This window comes from Candoia aspera, chromosome 16 (genome assembly GCF_035149785.1).
Source record: "Candoia aspera isolate rCanAsp1 chromosome 16, rCanAsp1.hap2, whole genome shotgun sequence".
Lineage (NCBI taxonomy): Eukaryota > Metazoa > Chordata > Lepidosauria > Squamata > Boidae > Candoia > Candoia aspera.
In genome coordinates this window covers 2,946,992-2,970,878 of record NC_086168.1, presented here as the reverse complement: position 1 = coordinate 2,970,878, position 23,887 = coordinate 2,946,992, and the positions used below count along the sequence as shown (strand labels likewise).

Sequence of the window (23,887 nt, the reverse complement as noted above, 5' to 3'; positions counted from 1 at the left end):
ACTTTCCAAATTTGCAGTTTGAGCCATTCTTCTCTGCAAGATAGGCTGGTAGATGCCTAGAAAAACACTACCAAAAAGGAATTTATCGTTTCAGGATTATAAGCTTCTCCTAGAGCCCCCTCCCCAAATCTGCCCACGTTGCACAACCATAAATCACGAGAGCCACAGCGGTGGCATGGCTGAAAGCCGACTTTTTGGGAGGGTGCAATACTGTTTATGCCGCATTTTGAATAATGAAATGCTTTAGGCTTCTAGGATGGGGAGAAAGCAGGGCGTAGCAGGCTAGCTTTTTTTCCTATGGCCCTACCACGAGAGCTCTGTGGCTAATGTGTTATCGAGCTACGCATTTCCTGGATGGGAGAACTCATATGGAGCCAAGTGAGGTCTGGAGGATGACTTCCTTCAAGAAGGATGAGGGAAATTCTCCCACTATGTTGTGTTTGCCATGATACTCATGAGATCTGGCTGCTTGATTAAGCACATTAGCAGAAACCCTCTGGTCATAGAAGTGCCTTATATTGCCTGCTCCCAGAGATCAGGGAGGGAAGAGTAGAATGGTTTACAAGTTATATCTGTAAGGTTAAAAATAGCCTTTAAAACAGTGTTTCTCAACGGTGGGGACTTTAAGACATGTGGACTTCAGCTTCATGAAGTCCACATGGCTTAAAGGTGAGAAACACTGCTTTAGAGTATCAGTATTCTTTATAAATATGTAAAAGTGACAAAAACCAGAGGCAGGGAAAAGCCCATGTGTCAAACACACATGGCTCCAAGACCTAGGTTCACACCACATTCGTACGACATGCTAAACTCCCTAGGTTCAACCTTGATTAGTTGGATTAGATTAGGTTCAACCTTGATTACTCTATTTGCAACCTTGCCTGTTGTGTGAATTCAACCTGTTGGGTTTCTTTATTCCTGTGTTGTGCAAGCTCAGAATGTGGGTTAATTCAGGCGCCCCGTTAAGTGTGTGCTGCAAGTGTAGGCTGCTTGCTTGCTTTTCTTGCAGGGTGAAAGATCTTCCTTAATTGGGCACCTTCTGGATGTCTTCAGGCAGTAACTCCCAGATCACCACCAGCCAGACTCAATATGGAAGTTCCCAGGATTCCCTAGCTGAGAGTTCTGGGAACTCCTAGCCAGCCCAACCCTAGGAATTCTGGGAGTTGGTGCTTCACTGATCTGGAAGGTGCTAAGCTGGAAAATACTTTTTAGAAGTACTGAAATACTTCCATAGGTTGGTCTCCAATTAAGGTCTTAAACGGCTGAAATTTTGCCTGTTGTAATATTCTACGAACGCTTGTACCGAAGAGACTTTGCACTGTGTAGCGAGCATTGCACATTCTTGCTGTTTGATTTTTTTTAGCTCTTTGGCGTGATTGGATTATAAACTGCATTACATGGTTTTTTTAATATGTCCTGCTCTGAAAGATGCAAAGGCATTCAGCTGTATAAATGTACCCCGATTAAAAGACAGGAAGACAAGGCTGTTTAGAAGTTTCTTTCCGGAGCAAACGTAGATTTATGTATTCTCATGTTAAAAAAAAAAAAAATCCCTTGTGCTGTGAAGTGAAAAGAACGTGAATGTGAAAGTTTGCAAGCTGGATGCACCTGCACATCTGATTCATGCTACTTGCTAATCCATGGTTTGTTTAAATAATGGTTTCTGGAGGAAATCACCATTGGCTGGGCTCACACAAAATATTTGGCCATAAACCAGGGTACGGAACCTGGGGTTCTTAAGCTGCTGTGAATTACAGCTTCAGCAGCCCTATACCATTCATTCACGTACTCACGTGTCCACACAACACACACCAGGCTAGGCTAAAATGATTTAGCCTGTTGTCAAAAGCAGGCCATCTCACAAAGCTGCAATTCCATTTGCTTATGTGATGCCCGCAAACGTGGTTTCTTCACTGAAGGTTCACAGGTTGTGCAAGCCAAAGGAGACGGTGTGGCTGCAGCCACCCCATTCCGCGCAGCAGCCCAAACCCCGCTTTTGCATTCAGGTGACACGAGGTATGCTGGGTTAAGTGAACAGCTGAGCCACAAGGCAGGGTTCATTTGGGCCTGAACTTAACCTGGAAAAAAAATGGGCTGTGGGGTTTGCATTTGGCATTCAACTGACCGCTGAAGCAGGTCGGGCAGCTGGCTAAACTGACAATATCAGGACCGCCAGACCCATATTGCTAGTAATCACCTGCTGTCTGGCTGGTGCTGTTGAGCTGCCTTGCTGGGGGTAGACACCAAAACACACACAAAAACCAGCACAGGCATAATCCTGAGCAAAGGATCCGTTTCTGTTGCTGCTGCTGAGCAATAGCCTTAACTCTCACCACCAAGTCAGTTCCCCAGAACTAATAGACTCTGCATCTGGTACTGGTCCTTTAAAATAAAAGGGTCTTTTAGAAAATGAATCTTGACTCAGGAGGTGTGACCTGGATGCTTTTAGGGAGTGTGTAACCTCCAGAAGTGATCTCCATGTGCAGCATAGCAATCCGCAGTCCAGTCCTTTGGGTGCAAACTCAGAAGTGAATTTCCTTTGCTCTGCCTCTGTAATAGTATCTGGGAATGACCTAGGGAAGGTAAAGAGATGCTGCCTATGGAATGGTTGGATAAGAGGGAGCTGAGCCCACAGCTGGAAGGGCAAGAGGCTCAGAAGGCACCCTCCCTAGTTTCTCAGGCTGTAAAGGAGACAGCAGGAGATTTGCACTTTCAGACTTGGAAGGTTGATGTTGCCCTTCCCAGGTACACCAGACAGGAAACACGACCAGATGAGGTAATTCTACTTTACTGTGAAGCTACGTTAACAGAATCTTGCAAGTCTGAAAGTACAATTCTCCCGCTGTTTCCTTTACACTGGAGAAACTAGGGAGGGTCCCTTCTGAGCCTCTTGCCCCACCCACTATCCAGCTGTGGGCTTTGCTGCCTCTTAGCCAATCATTCCCTTGGCAGCGTCTCTTCACTCAGTCTTCCAAGGTCATTCCCACATACCATTACAGCCTCGTTGGCAGAGAGAGGATTGGTATCACGACCCCGTTAGAAGCAATTAAGCAGCAGCATTTGGATCTCTGAACCATCTCAGGGAGAGGCTTACTTTTGATTAACTGGCCATTGCTGCTTACGTAGCTGAGATGTCCCTCCTAATTTACAACAGCCTGTGATGTGATCCAATCAGGGCTTGCAAACAGATGCCCACCCTGTCCTGTTAATACACAATTGCTCGAGGAAACACACATTTCCAGGCAGCGACCATAAAAACACATTTATTGAGTACTTAAAAGTTTTGGGGTCGCCGAGGGATCGTTTGAAACCAGCCTCCCCTCGGGTCGTGCCTTCTAATTCTGCTGGACTACAATCCCCATCGCCCACTTCTGAACCCAGGGATGCTCCCACTTGTGGGCTTTCCTTTGAAACAACCAGCAAAAACTGAGTTTGCGATAGTCTGGATTGTGGAGTAGGGGAGAAAGCAGAGGAAGGGAAGGGGAAGAGTTACAGGAATAGGGATCCTCTGGTTGGCACTCAAAAGAACCCCCAAATTTGGATGAGTATCTCAGTACCAGAATGTGATTAAGGAAGGGGGGAAAAAAGCATTGTGGATTTTTTTACCATTGTACTGATCAGCACATGCAGATCCTTAATTAAGGTTGTCGGGTTGCTCTGGTGAGGTGTGCAGAAGGAGCATTAGTGTTCAAAGCAACCATCGCCTGCTTAAACTGAGACAAAGTGCGGTTGGGAATAAAGGTCCCCTTTCTCTAACCCTGTTGGATTTCATTTCGCCGCCAACTTTTTAAAAGTGGCAGTGAGCTGGCTGCTCTCCCCAAAAAAACATGATCCAACCGGCCCCTTCAGCAAACTGGACAACCCATGATACAAATAGTGCGTGGATTGCATGCTGCAAATTTTTTTTTAAAAAAAGAAATTCAATAGAAAAGTCACAGAGCTGTATCGGGTTTATCCCCAAGGCGTACGGTCCCTTCCCAGCCCCAACTTAAATATTCACAGGTACGATCTACCGACGGATGTCTAACGCAAGCCCGGCTGAAGTGGATGGACCACCCAGACGTCCCGCCTTGCCCCTCTGGCCCCATCCAATTTAGCGGTGCTTGTGCAAAAAAAAAAAGGCTTCCCGGCGCATCGTGCCTGAGGGAGGGTGACATCCGGCCGAACGCTGTGCACCTGCAATAATATAAATGGGTTCTGCTCGGACAGACTCAGCATGCAGCAGGATCGATCCAGCGCATTGGAGAAGGCCTCTGGGGTCTTCAGGTGGTGGTCCCTGCCTGATACTTTGGTCTGTCCCTTAAAAGGCGTCTTGCTCCATCCCCAAAGTTCTGCGCAGGTCTTTCCGTTCCGGCATTCTGGGATACAGAACTGCGTAGTCCAATTCTGGAGACGTCAACACTCACTGTAGCTTTGTACCCAGCTTACGCTGCCGGTTCCTTCAAGAGCAGTAAACGGACAGGGGTCACAGAGATGTCGGGTCACCCCCGTACCCCTCAAAGAATCCCTAAGCCTCAAAGGGGCTCGAGCTTAGAGCTGTAATTTGATTAGCCAAACATAGCAGAATCCTGTACAGGTAGTCCTCATTTAGCGGCTGCTTGAAGTTACGACAGTGCTGAAAATGTGACTTTGCAACCAGTCCTCACACTTAGGACCGTCGCAGCATCCCGCAGTCACATGATCGCCATTTGTGACCTTCACAGCTGTCTTTCCACACGCAGAGTTAATGGAGAAGCCAGCGGTAACATTGCAAGTTGTGGTCACGTGATATCTTGCTTAATGACTGGGTGACTCACTAAACGACCACAGCAGAAGTGAGGTAAGTCCATCGCGGTCAAGTGATGTCTCATATTGTCCCATGTAATGACAGAGTTGCTGGTCCCAACTGTAGTCATTAAGTGAGGACTACCTGTATTTCAAGGATGGCCATCAAACATACTCCTTTCAATGTCTAAAGCCACTTGCTCACCAAGTGACTTGGGGGTTTACAATCCACAGCATGCATCCTCCAGGGTGTGTCCAGGCGCAATTCAAGGTGCAGACTATCACCCTAAAATCCCTACACAGCAAGGGGCCAGGTTACTTGCGGGACTGCCAGTCTTGAGGATTTCTGCCTGTTCTCCAAGCCACCCCAATTAAATGGTGTCATCTTGTGGCGCGAGATGCTTTGCTGCTGCACACCTGGCCTATGGAACAGCCTCCCCACAAAATTCAGAGGGCCCTGATCCCCTCTGAATGCTTCTTGGAGGGTGATGGCTTTCAGCCCAGGCATCAGAGCTGGGATGTCAGAGGAACCCAAGTTATGTGTGTTGTTTTGTGAGTTTGTTATATATCAGTTTTCTTTTGTATTGGACTAGTTTAAGTATATCTTAATATATATTTATATAGGGGGTGGGGAGAGAACAGGCTGCTAGCCATCCAGAGTTCTGTAATTAAGAAGGGTGGCCATAGACATGTTTCTAAATAAACTTCACAAAGGGTGTGCTTCCATAAAGAACATGTCAGGGGCAAACAAACTCCAAGGACCCATTTTTAGATGGGAGCAGCCAGCATCCTGGCCCAGTGCCTGCGGGAAGAACCAGGCCTTCAAGGCCATCCTAACGGCCGGATGTCAGGGCCACCCAGATCTTGGCGAGGGGGTGCTGTTCCAAAGGGCGGGTACGATGACAGAGAAGACACCTCCTGGGCCCCACAAGATGATAGGGTTCCATTGATGGGACTCTGAACATGCCAAGCCTGTCAGATCTTGACAGCGCACTGGGTGAGACCTCTACGTCTGTTCCTGTAATGGAATGTGGGAATGCCCTTGGGAGACTGAAGGAAGATTCGCAGACTAGACATCAATCTGATAAGAGGCAGCTGAGCCCACAGAAGGAAAAGGGATGTGGGAAGCGTCTCAGAAGGGACCCTCCCTAGTTTTCCAGAGAGTAAAAGGAGAGGAGGGGAGAAAGGCTTTCAGTCTTGCAAGGTTCTGTTAATGACTACCTCGCAGGGCTAACAATTCCTCACCTGGCTTCTGCTCTGCTCACTGTGTATTCAAACCATAAGATATTGGGGATGAGGCTGGTGTCTCGGATTAAGAAAAACTCGGACAACGGCCTTTAAAAAAAAAAGTTGAGCAGGGAAAGCGGGGGGGGGGGGGAGCGAGAGAAAGACAAGATAGTTAGTTTCAACACAGCCAAATCTTTATCTACAACTTCTACTTCCACCGGATCAGCACAAGAGGGGAATAGTCTAACTCAAGCTGGAATGTAGAACAGCTTTATTGTGACAGACAGAAACTGTTCCCCAAGCTTTGGAATTCAAGGCTCGACAGAAACAGAATCCCATCAAAATCACATTTATTACACATACTCTTATTAAGCCAGTGTTCCCCATGGCTGGCTGGGGAATTCTGGGAGTTGACGTCCACCCATCTTAAAGTTGCCAGGGCTGAGAAACACTGCATTAAGCTATAGTTTACCGTGGGCTTGTTTGTTCCCTGAACCCAACAATTATGGTTTATAAACTGGGGTTTATGGCTTCAGATAATGTGCAAACCAGAGGTAGCACGACATACCAGTCCCAGCATAGTTTTTAGACCATGATTCAAGTTCCATTATAGCAACTGGCAAGCCCAAATTGTCCCTTCTGTCGTTTTTCATCGATTCAGCATGCAGCTCCAGATTTTGTTTAGACGTTAGAAAAATATCATGGCAATTAGCATCTATATGTAAGCCTGTAGCCAGTCGAAGCCTGTAGCTCTGAACACTGCTCTGAGTTGTTTTGTCAACTCACACACTGCACAGCACCATACACAAACAGGTTTGCAAATCCATTCCAAGCCACGGTTTCCAATGCTGGCTTGCCGGATGAATTTAATAAACCGCGCCTGGCTGAAGCCACATCAAATCACATAATAAGCTTTCTTAATTGGGTTTCGGGGATGTCCTAATGTCTTAAATCCTGAAATCACACATTGCATTAAACCCCGCTGACAACTAAGCCACGCTGGATGGGGTTCACTTCATTCCATCTGGTCTGTCGCATTTTTAATCTTTATCTGTTACGTTTTATGGATTTTGATTGTAATTTCTTTGTCTGATTGTGCTGAGCCACCCAGAGTTGTTGAGATTTGGGCGGCATACAAGTTTAATAAATTATTATTATTATTATTATTAAGCCGTGATTAAGGTTTTAGCCAAAGTGAAACACGTCATTTTAGAGTTTAGTGCAGTATGTGAAGCCAGCCAACAATGTTCTGTGTTAAAATAGCTTGAATTTTTGTTGTCCTCTGAGCTCTTAAATAGGTATCCTAGGTAAGCGATATGCAACATTCCTTTCTCCTAGAAGATGTCTCAAAATGGAGCCATTCCCCACTTTCAGTGACTCTGCCCCCAAAAGCTTTGTTATTAGGGATGTGCAAAATGCATCAATCTTGGAACAGAACGTTCCAGAGGATTCTAGAACCAATTGAAGCGAATTCCAGAGGAGTCTGGAACATTCCAGAGGATTCTAGAATGTTCCAGAGGATTCTGGAACCTTCTGTTACCCTCTGGATCACACTAGGCCTCCTCCCAAAATATGGTATGCCAGGGGCCCCTGGGTAGTTTCCAGAAATCTTCTAAATTGTGCCCTCTAAATCCTCCAAATTGGAAGTGGTTCAGCATGTTCTGGACATGGTGTTCCACACAAGATAGGTCACTGCCTCAAACTGCTTCCCCTTTGAAGGATTTACTCTGGAATATGCCAAACTGGGAATGGCTTGGTCCAGGAGTAGCTTTGGCGTGATCCAGAGGGCAACAAAATTTTTTGGCGTTATCTGGACTATTCCACTGTTCTCTGGAATGTTCCGTTCCTGAATCAATGAACTTTGCACATCCCCCCTATCTACACAGAGGGATGTGCACTTTGCTTTTTAGTTTACAAGGATGGCAGAGCAGGGAAAGATGATCTTACCAAGCAGCTATCCTTGGGAACAAGGGTGTTAAGATTTCCTGCGTGAAGGCAAACCAAAGGACAGCCATGAAGCTTCCCACAAGCCCTCCGTACACAACTTGACTCCAGGTGTGATACAGTAAGTAGACCCTGCCATGCCAGAGGAGAGAAAAAGTTAACAAGAAGGAATCAAGTGAGGGAGCTGTTTAGCTCTTCGTGAAAAGAGGTAAATTCTCACCAACATTCCCAGCCCTCTTTTTTCCCCAGAACACACTATGAAGATCAGCGTTTCCCAACCTCAGGAACTTTAAGATTGTGTGGGCTTCAACTCCCAGAATCCCCCAGCATGCTGGTGAGGGGTTCTGGCAGCTGAAGTCCTCATGTCTTAAAGTTGCCAAGGTCGAGAAACATTGATCAAGGCAGTCAGAGGTCTGGTTTACCCACAGCACTAAGCCGCCATTTGCTTAACCATGGTTTGCTGGACACACCATCTTTGGATGGGTAGGCAGCGTACCGCGATGTGTGACCCCAACGAAGTACAGAATTGACTGCATTGCTCCGTGGGGAAACACACCATGATGGCCTGGTTCAGTTATCACAGCAAAAACATTGGTTGGCTATCATGGCTTGCTGGGGCTCCCCGCCTCTGTGGTGGAACCGTCCAAAAATACAGGCACCGGGGAGAATTCCTTCCCCCTTTGTGACTGCTCACCTCGAAAGATTTAACCTGGCATTGAATTAGCCCGTTTTCCTGACCCAGCTTCGTTTTTCTCCTAAACTAGCCAAATGATCTTGAGCTGCACAGAAATACTATGAACAAGCCTCATGTATTAGCAAATGCCCCTTTTGCTAACCTGGTTACGAGGATTACGCACACAGCTCAGGAACAGATTAGGCTGGCTGAGTTGGCACCACATGTGCCCTCGGGCAGCGGATTCACCGTGTCTGGTGGCAGCACGTGATCGCTGATGGCCTGATCAGCACTTTGAGGTAGGTCAGGCCAGAGGCAGGCTCAGATCCCACAAGGACTACGCAAACTGTTTTGTTGTGCCCTGCGGCTTGAACGCCTAACCGATCTTCCCCCTTATACAATCAAGGTGGGGCACTCTTGGGTTCACACATAACCCAAAAGCAATTCCTGAATCCCAGTCCTCACTCTCAAGTCTTAGCCTACATTCTCGCAACTTAAGTTAGGCTTAATCCTAGTTAGTTTCCCTATACAGGTAGTCCTCGCTTAGTGATGGGAATTGGGACCGGCAACTTTCTCACTGAGCGATACAGCCGTAAAGTGCGACGTCACATGCCCGCGCCGACTCACAACAGCCGTTGCAGCAGTTCCGGCTGCCTTTGTTTGGCGGATCCCGCGCGGTTGCATCCTGGGGTTGCGGGACCGCAGGACGCTGTGACTGTCGTAATTGCAAGCTGGTTACCGAGCACCCGAATCGCAATCGTGTGACCACGGGGGTGCTGCAATGGCCACAGCTATGAGGAACAGTCATAAGTCCCCTCATTCACTGCCGTTGTAACTCTGAACGGTCGCTGAACGAGGACTATCTGTAGCTCAAGCCTGTGGGCTGGTTTTGATTCAATGCAGTGTGCAAACCCAGGTAAACTAAGCTTTGTGAATGCAGCCATATTACCCTTTTCTAGGTCAACACTACCTTGAACAGGAGCATCCCTGATCCCCACCCCACCCCCAGGGTCCCTTCCTTCCGCCATTCATTCCAACTTCCACCCCCTGCCAAGGACATTATTTTCTTAGCACGATCGTTATGACAGACAATTGATGCGCAGCCATCTGGGGATTGAAAGGCATCATCGCAACACACCCAACATACCTGCTGTATGAGACTAGAAAGGCCACGGTTAAGAGGCACAGAGACAACACGTGTCTCCACAGTAAGTCCAGAAACCTGGCATTGTTGGTTTGGTGCATTCTAGGAGAGATACAAAGAACTCTCACTAAGCCATCAAGAAACCAGCATCTTAGTCATGAAAACTAGATGCCCAGAGGACTCTTTACATGTTATAACTAGGCTTTAAAACAAGGAGTAAACACCATTCTACCCTTAAGCCCTTCTTCCCAACCCCCAACTCCTCCTGCTTGTGGGATGCAACGTGTTCAGCTTGCCTTATTTTAGTGCTCTCCAGAGAGATGTTTAGGAATAAAAGGGGACCATAAGGGAAAGAGCTTAAATCTAAGCATAGCAAGATGATTGCAGTGAAGTGGCTGTTATTCAAAATACCCCTGCCAACGATTCTTGCAGGATGTTTCCAAGGATTCGTTCAGGATGCCTGCATGTGCACGTGGTTTGAATTTTCGGGAGGCCCTGAGCCAGGTTTCAGATTCCGTTAACCAAAGGGGGATAAACAGAGCAAAAAAGGAGAGCACCAAAAATGGAAGATGTGTGGACTTCAACTCCCAGAATTCCCTGCTGCCAGCTGAAGAATTGGGGGGTTGACTCCAAACACCTTAAAGCTGCCATGTTTGAAAAACCTTCCTCCAAGGGCACTACTGAGTCAAAAAAAAAAAAAAAGGGCAGGCCAGGCTTTGTTGATTACAAAGCGGATGGTAGAATCAGACAGAAACAAAATGCCATGTTAATCTACAGACTACAAAAACTCTGTCTGTCTGTGTGTAACCTTTAACTGGGCGAAACGGTGCATCGTAGGGCGACCATTTTTGAGCCAAGGGACCTCAGATGGGCTAACTTACAGAATGCATCCAAAATCCAGGACCGGCGACTCCCGTGGAATTGAAATTTGGCAAATTTTATAAAACATTTTATGACATAAAAATTGCCACACGTTATGACATAATACAGTATGTTTACAATCCTGATGCTTGACTGTGCTATACAGTTCAATATGAATGACATGGGCTACTGTCAAGGCAGAGACATCTCTGAAGGTCTCCCTGAATTTTTAAGAACTTTTCCAGTGAAGGCAGGACATTAGCAGCTCTGCCATTGTTGAAGGCATGGAGGAATCTGGTAAGGAAATATCTCCGAAACGATGACCCAACAAGTCAGGGGTTGTCTAGCTTAAAATTAAATCTGGAAATGTTCTTCATTCCTTCCAGGACTAGGGAAATTCCCAATGATTTGGAATTATCTTTACATGACTGACTGGCTGTTTGGAAAGGTGACTCCACATACAGTAATGTCCACTTTTTATCTTGCTTTTCCTTCAAGGAGCTCAGCACAGATTATCCTTCCTGCATGTTTATCTTCTCAACAGTCCTGCCAGGTAGGCTATGCTAGACTTGGTTCGCTTCTGGCTCTCTGACTACATCAGTCTGCATTTCATTGATGGAGAAGACAAGCGTACAAAAATGTGAGTTGGGGGGTAGTTTCTGTTGACCACACCAATACTGCCTGCCCAACTTTTCTAGCAGGTTAAGCAGAAAATTCTTCAGTCAGAATTTAAGTTATAAATACTGGTTTGTTTCTGATCCACAAATCCCAGGATTCAACCAAGCTCAAGAAAAACAGATTTTTCTTAACTACTTGGCTCCAAAAATGTCTAAAAAGCTAACTTTCCATATACCCAAGAAAAGGGCAAGTACTGGACCATCGCTGTTCCACACAGGATCAGATCCTGCTACCAAGAATCCAACCAAATAAAAGAGGAAAAGAACAATTTTTCTTTCCACTACGTATATATGTCTATGGGCCTTCTTTTGCGTGTATGTATCTCTGCCTGGACAAGGCAGAAAATCAAAAACATCCCACCCCCCAGACTGACAAAAATGCTACTCACCTTAAATAAAGAAAGAGGAAAGAATAGACAGAGAAAAACCACATAAATTGAGAGTGGCTGGAAGGCATTGCGTACTTTGAATAAACAGACGGGTGGGCTTCTGTGGGGACCAAAAGAAAACAAGGAGGTTAGCAAACAGTACCAATCAATGAAATTTTAATTGATTTTTGTTTTAAAGCTGTTCTTCCTGGCACGTGAAAGATGCTGTGAGGACCAGATGGTCTTAAAGGCCCAGCTGAGCATTTGCTATTTCCAGCTGCTACAACAGAAATGTCAAACGGTATCCTTTTTCCTTCCTTCCCCACAGCACATTTGTTATTAAATATTGGGGAATGATGGCTTGAAAGGAAACCTCACATTACAGAAAGCATAAAGCCATCATGTGCTGAATCTACCTGACCTGCAATAAACTGGTAGGCTTTATTAAGGGAAAGTCAACATCATCATCATCATCATCATCATCATTATTATTATTATTATACACAACAATATGAAATCACAGCTGCCAGTTCTTTAGCTGGTGTTGGCCTTCATTTGCATTTTTTCCCAAGAAGAATCTTGGGAAAGCCTTGGACGGCACTTAAAAAATCTGCGCATTGACAAAATTTCCATCTGTCAGTTACAAAAGGCCAGGCTGCTTGAATCCGCACATATACTGCGCATTATAACCTCCTGGGACCCGCACATATACTGTGCATTACAACCTCCAACCTGGGAGGTTGTAATGCGCAGTATATGTGCGGATTCAAGCAGCATGGCCTTTTGTAACTGACAGATGGAAATTCTGTCAATGCGCAGAGTTTCTAAGTGCCGTCCAAGGTTTTTTGGTACGCCACCCGGTGTGCCGATAACCCCTGGGACCACCATGGCCAGTTTATGCCATAATTTTTCATCTTCGATTTTCAGATCTTGATACATTATGATCTTCTCCAATCCTTTGTCTTCTATTCTGCTATCCCCTGGTATTGCCACATCAATTATCCACACTTTCTTCTTTTCAACCACAGTTAAATCTGGTGTGTTATGCACCAATCAATTATTATATTTTTATCCCATCTTTTTAAATATATTTTGGTCAACTCAAGGCGGCAACCGTACTTTTAAATATATTTTGGTCAACTCAAGGCGGCAATAATAATCCTATTATTCTATATTATTTATAAATACCTCCTATTTTCCCTACAATAACAAATTAGGGGATTATAACTCAGCAAAATAAAAAGGCTGAATGAAGATAGGAATACGCACAAACACAAAAACAGATCTTTAGCAGTGTCCCAGCTGGCCTTTCAAAGGCAAACTTAGAATGGAAACAATTTGCTCAAATGCAGTAAAATATCATGAGGATCTGGATTAGGGCTGGAGAAGCAAAGCCAATTTTCTTTGCATTTTCCAGTTGTTGGGAAGATTACATGGAAATAATATTTAACAGATGGTATGTTGTTCATTATCAGTGAATCCTAAAGTTATTTTCATTCCAATTTATTGGACCATCTTAGAAAGCCACAGAACTTAAATTTCTGGACTGAAGGAGGAAAACATGGGAATTAAAGTTCTTTGTAAAAATTTACTGCCAGCCCTTTACAGCAGCTCACACTTAAAGCAAGATTCTTACGCACATTCTGAACTAGGTTAATTGGAAGGGAAAAGGGGGTGAGGCTGCTGAATCTTCACAAATGGATGTGTGTTTCATGGCCTTCAATTATATTCAAGGTGAGGCTTCCCTATTTGATCCTCTTTCTAATTATTTTATTGTAATGGGAAGGAGGCCAAATGCTCGATATCACTAAAAGGTCCATCTGTTCTTCTTCTGGAATATCTTAGAAACATCTATTGCCATTCCCCATCCAGAAGATTCTACCATATTTACTTAGGTCGTCAGAGAATCCCGAAAACTTCAGCCAGCTTTTACAAAAAAAAGGATCATTATTCGTATGTTTTCAGAATAATAATTTTCAGGAGAGAATCATTCTTTCCCAGTGTTACTACTTAAAAAATCTTCATACTTTCTGTAAATATGTTTAATAAATTTTATATAACACATATGAAATGTATTACTTTAATACATAATATATTAAATAAATTTATTAAACTGTAAGTAGTTACAGTTACTTACAGTTGTTATATTTTATTTCCAAACTTCCATATGTACTTACTGTATTTTTAATTTATTCTTTAAAAAATACAAAGAAATATACAGAATATAAATATAAATATACAAAATATAAAGAAGTATACTTCTCCTTCCACTAAACATAGGACAATTCTCGGATTAATGGCAATGGACCAAACACATCCATTGGGGAAAATGACAACACACATGGTTTAGCATCCTTGCACACTGGCACTCTTGGGACAATCTGCATTGCAGAAAAGACACGTTTGTTTCGTTTTGCATTGTGCCGATGGTACGCTTTAATGAATGGAATTCATGTCATTTGCATGATGGTGCCACACCACACCATGCTCTCATTTTGACATCACTGTGGCTTCTAGCAGACGCCAGGAGACCACGTTAACTGCATCCACAGAGTGTGTAACTGGGGGTGACCTTTTCCACCAGCAATGCTCTACCTGCACAAGGCCTCTGCTCCTGGACAATGTTCTTGATTAACCAATTTACACCTTCATTGAAACACAGCCCGCCCAAGAAAGAGATCTATAAAAGAGAAGGGAGATTCAAAATCAGACCCACCATCTGCACGAGAGCCACTATAATTAAAGGTATCATTTGCTGGTTGCATTCTATAACATTTAAGTCAATAAATATACATGAGTTTCTCCTAAGGGTCTAGATCAGAGGGCCCCAAACTCTTCAGCCCATCAGCCCCTTCATGAAGCTTCAGATTGTTCATCGACCCCCATTCATTTATTATATGAAAATAATTTAACAACTACTACTTCAACTAACGGGAGCCAGTTTAGCAAAGGAGTTAAGGCACCAGGCTAGAAACCGGGAGACTGTGAGTTCTAGTCCGGCCTGAGGCATGAAAGCCGGCTGAGTGACCTTGGGCCAGTCCCTCCCTCTCAGCCCAAGAGCCAATCAGGCGTGGTAGGAGAGTTCTAGTCCCGCCTGAGGCATGAAAGCCGGCTGGGTGACCTTGGGCCAGTCCCTCCCTCTCAGCCCAAGAGCCAATCAGGCGTGGTAGGAGAGTTCTAGTCCCGCCTGAGGCATGAAAGCCGGCTGGGTGATTTTGGGCCAGTCACTCTCTCTCGGCCCTGGGAAGGAGGCAATGGCAGACGACTTCTGAAAAACCTGCCAAGAAAACTGCAGGGATGTGTCCTGGCAGTCTCCAAGAACCGGACACGACTGAACGGATTAAAAAAAACTATAAATAATAATAGTAATAACAGCGACCCCTCGAATAGTCCCGCTGACTCTTGGGGGTCGATACTGATCACTTTGGGGAACCCTGGTCTAGATCTAAGAGAAGACATCCTAGGAGCAAAGCTGTCTTACCGTGTGTAGCTCTCTCTTGAACACAATGAGGGTGATGAAGCCAGCTATGATGAAAATGGGACTGAGGCTCAGGTAGGCGAGGAGACGGCCAGTGAAGTCACCTGGAGGGGAGACAGAGAGATCAAAGCGTGCCGAAAAGAACGTGTGTCTCGCTGGGAGGGCCGCTGAACAGCCACGCTTTCACGAGACTCGTGAAACTCCCTGGCACAAGACCGGTGTCCGCCTGTGCCACATTTTTGGCTGGGAATAGGACGAAAGCCCCCAACAGGGGCTCTGCCTACTGCTTGAGTTCTGGATTTGATTTCCATGGGGCATTTTATCGCCTCCACTCTGGGGCCATAGGACTGTCTAGCCTGGGAAAAAAATAACGGGAAACTGAACAAATCCAATGTTCAGTTCATTCGTAACCAATTACTGCATCGATTTATACATTTTGCTTTCAACCTGCATGAACATCCAGACCCATTTCTGATGTATGCCCCGCCGCCAATATGTTTCCTTGATATAATGAATGTGCCTGCATGCTTTCCTCCTGAGTGATATGCTGTATTGCAGGGTTTCTCAACCTTGGCCATATGAGGATATGTGGACTTCAACTCCCAGAATTCCCCAGCCAGCATGTCCGAACATCTTAAAATGGCCAACGATGAGAAACACTGCTGTATTACATAAGAAAACCTGGGAAAAGGGAGATCAGCGTGACATGTGTTCCAGTTCAGGTACCGGCAGTCCTCACGTAACAACCATTTGTTTAGTGACAGTTTGACTTACAACGGTACTGGAAAAAAACAATTTATGACCAGTCCTCACACTTATGACCATTGCAGCATCCCCGTCACATGATCACGATTTGGGTGCTTAATAACCAGTCTGCACTTATGACCATCGCAGCATCCCATGGTCACCATTGGGACCATTTTCAACCTTCCCAGCGGCTTCTGGCAAGCAAAATCAATGGGGAACTGCATGATTCGCTTAATGACCACATAGTTCACTTAATGCTCACGGTGATTCACTCAACGACCACTGCAAAAAAGGTCATAAATTGGGTTGGATTCACTTAATGACCACGTCGCTTAGCAACCGAAATTCTGGTCCCAATTGTGGTTGTTAAGCAAGGACTACCTGTACAGACTTCAAAATTTGGATTACACTTGACAAAGTGAGGGATATGCCTACAAACTCTTTGTTTTGAGAAAAAGCAATAGAGGCAAGGATTTACGATTCACATTCTCCCCCGGCCCCCAAATTGGGTTCCAACCTCCAGCTAGTCTTGAAGGTCATGGAGTATCACTTTAACTCTCGTAGTCTAGACCATGGCATGCAGCCGCTGCACCGATCAACACACAATAATAAGTTTCCTTTGCGTACGGGAAGATTTAAAGATAGACAAAGTGCAGCTTCCCCCTAAAACCAGACGAAAAAGTGAGGTTTACCACAGCAGCTTTGCCCGATATGAAACGAGGCGCGTCCATGAATGGAAACCAGACCACATCCTTCTCCCAGACCGCACCACCATCTCCTCTCTGAACGTCAGCTTGCGGCGGATCCTTCGGGTGCGAGAGGGTTTGGCACAGAACTTCAGTCGCTTGGCAAAAAGGTTTTCACCCTCAACCCTAAGGTGGCCAGCCCGGTGTTGGTCTACGGTTCACCTATCAGCTAGGTTTCCTTAACCACGATTGGTGGAATAAGCCTCAACTGGCTAGGTTCACACAGCCACACCATGCTGTAAACCCAGGTTTGCCGCTCCCAACTGATGGGTCGGCACAATGTGCTGAACCCCAGCTAAGCACACCTCACACACTTGCTTGGCTCGACATGTAAATCCAGCCAGGAAGGGGCCAGCTAGTGACCGTTTCGTAGCTTCTGCCTCACCATCATCACCGCTGCTTAAAATCAGAAACTCTGGCAGGAGATGAAGAAAGGAAAGAAGCTTGAAAAACAGAAGATAAAAAGAGATGATCTTTATGATCTTTCACCGATACATACCCAGAAGAAAATTCTGCTGACTCTGCTTCTCAACAGAGATCCTATCTCGCACGTGAATTGCATACAGGTAGTCCTCAACTTATGACCACAATTGGGACCTGAGCTTCCGTTGCTAAGCAAGGTGGTTGTTAAGTGAGTAACGCCTGATTTTACTTTTGCTGTGGTCGTTAAGCGAATCACATGGTTGTTAAGCAAATCCGGCTCCCCCCATTGACTCTGCTTGTTGGAAGCTGGCTGGGAAGGTTGCAAATGGCAATCACGTGACCCCAGGACGCTGAAACGGCCATAAATACATGCCGGTTGCCAAGCGCCCGAATTCCGATCATGTGACTGCAGGGAAAGCTGTGATGGTTGTAAGTGTGAGGACTGGTCGTAAATAACTTTTCCCAGCACGGTTGTAACTTCGAACGATCGCTAAATGAATGGTTGCAAGTTTAAAAAAAGAAATCCCCCCCATGAAACTTCTAAAAACCCTGCAAATATAAACACCCCAGCACAGCAGAGATAAAAGTTCTAGCCCAAGCACGTTTTTCTCCGCCACTTCACTTTTGGCTAAGCACGTTGTATAAACTCAGCTGCTGTGGGTTTAAACTATGGATCGCAGCTTATTAGACATACAAGCCCAGCCGACTGGACTTCAGCAAGGCATGGCGAAATGAGGCATGCCTTGGCATGATGTATGAAGCCAATGAAACTTCCTGGTGAATTACAGTCCACCTCAGTTTAATTCTAGAAAATTAATTATGGTACAGCAGCTCATCTCACATCCAAGGAGTAAATCAGCTCCGCAGCAGCTTCCCTTCAAGTTGGCAGCTGAATCATCGGTCACTGCAGGAGTCTTAGCAGCGAACCACAGAAATGGGAATGTGGAATTTCCAGCTGGATGTTTCTGTTTGCCCTGTGCCGAGGTTTTTAAGTGCTCCTGAACGACAACTGGTCATCGATCCAGCCAAAGCAGCCAAAACAGCTTTCAGCTTGACTTGTCGGTTTGAACCATCAAAACAAAACTGCTTGCAACGGGTGGCCCGCAGCCACATCTGGCCTGCAAAATGACTGCTTCCGGCGACTGTCTTGTGAAGCATTCCGCTAATGCACACCGAAGGACACCCACGCCAATGTGCGAATATAGCCAGAAGCCGCTACACATCGGTCATGCCTAGCTATGAAACATAGTGCAGGAAGTCTGAACTTAAAGGTGCTAACGAAACCCAGAGCTGAGAACACAAACTTGCGTAGCAAAATCACAAGAAACTGGAGTCAGGCAGCACGCTGGCACTCAGCAGATGTTCACTACGCTTTACACCCCGGCTTGCAAGCCACAACGCTATTCAATATTCTGCCTTAGCATTACGTTCTCTGTAAGGCATCCTGCTTCATTCCTCAGTGAGAAGCAGGGGGGAAAAAACGGATTCTAGATGAACATAGTCGCTGTTTTTCAATTATTTAGTTTTTGCAATTGGGGGAAGGAATGCTTTGCTTCACCTGTTTTTTGCATGGGATGCCTGTAGTGTTATTTGTGGCCCTTAACAGCTTCTACTGAAAAACATTAAACAGATGATTAATTTATCTGATAACTTCTTTGCACAGCCACCGAGCTTCTGAACCCTTGATTTTGCAAAATGATATACCGAAACTCAGAGGTCTGTTAAGAGAATTGATAAGGAGCAAATTACGAACAGTTTCCTTTCCGCAGCATCAAATCAAATTCACACCAGACACAACCATGACAAATGTCCCAGGCGGCAGGTTGCAAACAACAAGTGCCGCAGCCGCAAGAGGCTAAAAAGTGCTACGGTACTGCAGAAGAGTTAAGGCAACAGGCTAGAAACCAGGCGACGGTGAGTTCTAGTCCTGCCTTAGGCGTGAAAGCCGGCTGGGTGACCTTGGGCCAGTCATTCTCTCTCAGCCCAACTCACTTCACAGGGTTGTTGTTGTGGGGAAAAGAGGAGGAGGAAGGAGTATTAGGGATATTCCCTGACTAGAGTTATTTATAAAAATAATAAAGGCGGGATAGAAAATAAAATATAAACCTGCGGCTGCACCGTCAACTGTGGTCTACAGCTGGCTCTAAGCCAGCTTTGCTTTGAGGCAAGATCCAGCCTCAAAGGGAAGGGGCAATGTTGGAAGGCTGGGACCATCTGGAAGCATCTGGTTGCCGACCATGCATAGACAGGATGTGATAGAGGGCCCTAATTTACCGTTGTATTTATGTGCACGCTGCCTGTCGTACCCAGCCTTTCCCAGCAGTACGGACAAGAGCCGGAAATCAGACAAAGTTCTCATTCAGGGGTCTGCCCAAAGACCAGTTTTTGCAGATGTTCTCAAGGTATTGGTAGGAATAGATGGGAAGAACATTCATGCAGGAATTGGGGTCCCAAGCCGTAATACCAGGTTAATGCCAGCACTTTGAATTGGGACCAGAAACCAACTGCATAGCAGAGAAGAGCATATAAGGTGGGTGTAATATGTTCATAATGTCCAGTTTCAGTCATTACTCTTCCTACAGCATTCTGAACGATTTTCAAGGGCAGTGTCAACCGGGTTCAGACATCCTGCTCAATTCTAAGGCAACTGGGCTAGCTGTGTGGCTGATGGATGCTGTTTTCAAATGATTGGAAGGGCGCTGGTTTGAAGAAGGCTTCTCAAGAGTTTGGCTGTGGGCCAGCTTCAGAGACTGGCTGCTAGCGTCCAAGGTTTCAGAAGTTTATCTCCTAAACCAGGGTTTCTCAACCAGGGTTCGGTGGAAGCCTAGGATTCTGCGAGAGGTCACTAGGGGTTCCCTGGGAGATCACAATTTATTTTAAAAATTATTTGAACTTCAGGCAACTTCACATTAAAGAGATAAGTTCCATTCTTTATTTTTAGTTTAAGAACATTGTGAATGCCTACAGACAGGCCTACCCATGAAACGAATACAATAATTTTGTAACTTCTGGCCTATACTTGAGCTTGAATGTGCAGGGGTTCCCCGAGGCCTGGAAAATATTCCAAGGGTTCCTCCGGGGTCAGAGGTTGAGAAAGGCTGTCCTAAACCCTACCTGGAAATGCTGGAGAATGAACTTAAAATCTTCTGCACGCCATGGCCTCTGACAAGTTATGATGCTCAAAAGAACACAGGATGGCTTTGCAGTTTCATTTATTATTCCACCTTCCTGCAAACAAAGGTGGCTTTGTTTAAGCCATGCAAGGCAGGGTCTGTTGAAGGGCTCAGTCCTGGCTTGGGAGGCTTACCCTCAGCTCTCAACAACGCCATCTCTACCCCTGACTTTTCAGCTCAAAACTAGGAGACCGGCTAATGCGACTTGAGGCGAAAACACACACAAACAATCGTTGACTTCATGCAGCTTGCAGGCATTAGGCAACCCAGCAGAATTCAGGCAACCTGAGTGGAGGCAGAGGAGATAAATAATACATGGGCTTCTTTTTTATTGCTACAATGCACCGAACTCCCACAGTGCTCGCTGCCTAGAAAGGGAAAAAGCAAAGGGTGCCAAAGCATAGCTCTACTTGGAAGTGCCACGCCCCGTTACGAAAAACCCTGCACTCCGTTCCCCAAGGCTTTGGGGAGCTGGCCGAGGAAAATGCACTCTGCACTGCCGCAGAGACTATTTCTGTTGTAGCAGGCGAAAGGTTTATACGCTCTAAAGAGAAACCAGAGTATGCCTTTTTTTGCTGAACCATGGAATTTCAGGGTCTGCAAACTCACTTAGCCCTGATCGAGCTGGCGCCAAGAACCAATACATTTTCAAGTCATTCAATTTCCATCCATCTCTGGTTCTGTTATGCACCATCCTACTGACCCCTCCAAAAGTGCTAATGTTTCAAGGGAGGGGAGAGTGCTTTTTGTTTTTGTTTGAATTTACTTGAGGGAACAGCGGTTTGGGAACAAAATTTCAGTTATAACGATTAGGTTGCAAGAGACGAGATCTCCACCTATCACTCCTTCGGCTGCCTTTGTCAAAATCTGACCTCCTCTCGGATAAAGTTTAAAAATAAAAACTAGAAGGTCGGCCTTGCCATAACTCCCCTGCGCTGTGTCTGATTTCAGACTTTGCTGTGAGGGGGAGAACAGGCTGCCGATAAGATAAAACACGACAGTGATGACCAAATCCAGATCCAACAGCACAATGCCAAATACGGCTCCATGAAGGGATTAAAATAATCAGGAATTCCCAAAGAAAGAGATGACACTGAGAGACACAACCTAAGGAATGTAGGTGCCAATCCAATATAGGTAAAAGGTGCCAGGTTAGGCAAGAGTTTAGATTAGGAGCCACAGCTTGAAATTCCCATTCATTCATGAAGGATGATTCAGAGCAAGCCACTTATTTACACTGATATGACAGGTTGATCAATGCTTAATTGAACCTTGGTTTAGTCAGTTAACTCAACTGCTTTGATACACATGACAAACTATTAAACACAAGGTTGGGTCTTGCCACATGTAAGCTGAAACCAGGCTGGCTGGTTTGTGGTTCAGTGTGTTGTGTCAACTCAGCCATTCTCTTGAGCTGAACTAGCCAAGTTCTTCAAAGAGAAGGATTCAAGTGGATTTAGAGCTGTTTGTCCTGCCTGCAGTTCAGCGGCTTAAGTAAATACACAACAAAAGCGCGTGATTTTCAAGCTTTGCCAGTTTGGCCACTTGGATAAAAGCGGGTTGAGCAGTTTGGCAGGATGCTGTGGCCACCACATTCCCCTTTCTTAGCACATTATATGAATCGGGCGGGGTATTACATCCCGTAGTTAACATTTTGGCACAGAACATTATGGAAGCAAAGTCGGGTTTTATGAAACCAGCTTTAGGGTTGTGCAAAGAAAACAGCTGGTGGTCATTAACACCAATGCCAGTGGGAGGGGGAAGGTCCTGGTCAAGAGGTTCGGCCAGGACTGCAAAGCCCCAGGTGCAAATCCATCCTTGGCCCCTCACTGGCAATTTGGGGCAGTCCCACTCTCTTGGCCCAATTTAGTCCACAGGAGTGTTGTTAGTATGGGAAAAACTGGAGGAAGGTTAATGGGGAAACACCACTTTGAGCTCCTTGAGGAGGAGGGGTGCTGTACAAACAAGCAAGCCGCCCCTTGCTTGAAAACTTGCAAAGGTGTTGCCAGTGTAAAGGTAGGGTCTCCACTGTGCTAATCCCTGGCCTTGAGTTGGCTGGGCATAAGGGATGGAGTCCATGCACCATCTAGCACAGTGTTTCTCAACTTTGGCAAGTTTCAGATACGTGGACTGCAACTCCCAGAACTCCCCAGTCAGCCTGGGAGTTGCAGTCCACGTATCTTAAACTTGCCAAAGTTGAGAAACACTGGTGTAGCATCACTAGCTGCAACTTGTGCAAAGCATCACAAGCTGCAACTTGTGCAGAATTGGGGTCTCTGATGCAACGAAGTGGTTTTTCCCTAAGGGACAGAGCCATGGCTTAACCAAGCCAAGCCCGGATAGGAAGAGGGGACGGCCTGCAAAAGACCCGGGAAGCGGTTGCAAGGGGGGAGGGGGGCGGAGGAAGAACGACACCCCCCCCCCAATTTCCAGGCTGTGTACTAGTAAGGCAAAGCCCAGGGGGTGCCGCGCATGCGCACGACGGCAGCCAGCGGCTCCCTATCTGCTAGCAAGCAGCGTCGCCGCCCCAACACGCATGCGCGCCCGCCGGCCGCTCATCAATGGCTCACTATTTGGCAGCTCCCGCCTCACGTCCCTCAAGCCTCCCTGAAGTTAAAGGCCACCCGCGAAGCAGAAAGAGCGCTTTTTACCTGCTGGATACTCGACGTGAGTGAGAGACACCGAATTCCACGGAACGGGGAGCGAGCACTCTCCGACTGCGGCCATCTTACCCGGATACCGGGCCGGGCGGCCACAGCCAATCGGGCGGCACACACGGGGCGGGGCGGCCAATGGGCGTGCCTGCGGGGCCCGCTCAGCCAATCGGGAAGCTCGCCAGGTGAGGACTCAACCAATCCTCAAATACTACCACACCCCCGCGGCCTGCCCGCCCCTTGAAATCAAGCAGCCAATCAGAAGGCCCGGTCTGTGGCAGGCCCCAGGTAGATGAGGAGGCCAATGGCAGGAAAGGTGGGGCGGGGCGGCCGCCGAGGATTGGCTGGCTCTGCTCCTCAACTGAGAAGTTGCCCTACTGGTCTGCCCCTCCGTCGCGGCCTCTTCTCCTCCCCCCTCGCGCGCTCCCGCTTGGAGCCAATCAGATCTTCGGGAGTGGATGGCGGGCTGAGGGCGATTGAATGGGAGCGCGGTGCATTGTGGGGCCAAGCTTGGGCTCTGTTGTGACTCAGGGCTCTCGTGGCCAGAAGATGGCCTGTGCTGCGCTTAGCCATGCTCATCCCTAGTTTGTTGGATAAAACCACACTTGGCTGGGCTGAAAGAGCCATAAACTAAGCCATAACCTCTCTTTCCAAGCCACAATGCTGGTGCTCACACACCCTTTATGGCGGGGCTTCCCAACTTCTGACTTGAAGATGTGTGGACTTCAACTCCCAGAATTCCGTAGTGTTGAATGGTGGCTGGGGAATTCTGGGAGTTGAAGTCCACACATCTTAAAGTGGCTGCTGAGATTGAGAAACACTGATATAATCCATGCCCTTTGCAGGAGGACATCATGATGAGATAAAAATGGAATCTGCATCATTTACACCCTGCCTCCTCTTGCAGACGCTCATACTTCCAGTTGTGCTGGGACTCTAAATCCCATTACCACCAGCTAACCATAGAAAAGCACCTTCTTTGCTCCTAGAGCACTCCCATTCCAATTC

At 46.4% G+C, this 23,887-nt stretch overlaps 1 protein-coding gene across 2 annotated transcripts; it reads right to left on the bottom strand.

Annotated features, from left to right (window-relative positions):
- Positions 1–3,247: 3,247 nt before the first annotated feature.
- Positions 3,248–23,002, bottom strand: DOLPP1 (dolichyldiphosphatase 1). Of its 2 annotated transcripts, none has more exons than XM_063316087.1 (8): positions 22,877–23,002; positions 15,140–15,240; positions 14,254–14,338; positions 11,680–11,779; positions 9,747–9,854; positions 7,939–8,067; positions 6,010–6,099; positions 3,248–4,439 (listed from the first exon to the last, which is right to left on the bottom strand). In XM_063316087.1, the coding sequence occupies exons 1-8, from the start codon at positions 22,950–22,952 to the stop codon at positions 4,403–4,405; spliced, it is 726 nt and encodes a 241-aa protein (XP_063172157.1). In that variant the 5' UTR covers positions 22,953–23,002; the 3' UTR covers positions 3,248–4,402. The 2 variants fall into 2 exon arrangements, with proteins under 2 accessions (XP_063172157.1, XP_063172158.1); XM_063316088.1 differs by having other exon boundaries at positions 9,756–9,854.
- Positions 23,003–23,887: the final 885 nt, after the last annotated feature.

What these genes read in the sequence shown, in the direction of transcription:
- DOLPP1 (XM_063316087.1), bottom strand. Translation starts at nt 22,952, where the DNA reads ATGGCCGCAGTCGGAGAGTGCTCGCTCCCCGTTCCGTGGAATTCGGTG. An exon ending in TCACGTCGAGTATCCAGCAG is followed by an intron (nt 15,241 to 22,876) that starts GTAAAAAGCGCT and finishes TCTCCCCTCCAG; the next exon opens with GTGACTTCACTGGCCGTCTC. An exon ending in TTCCCAAGGATAGCTGCTTG is followed by an intron (nt 6,100 to 7,938) that starts GTAAGATCATCT and finishes TTTTTTTTAAAG; the next exon opens with GCCGTTGTCCGAGTTTTTCT.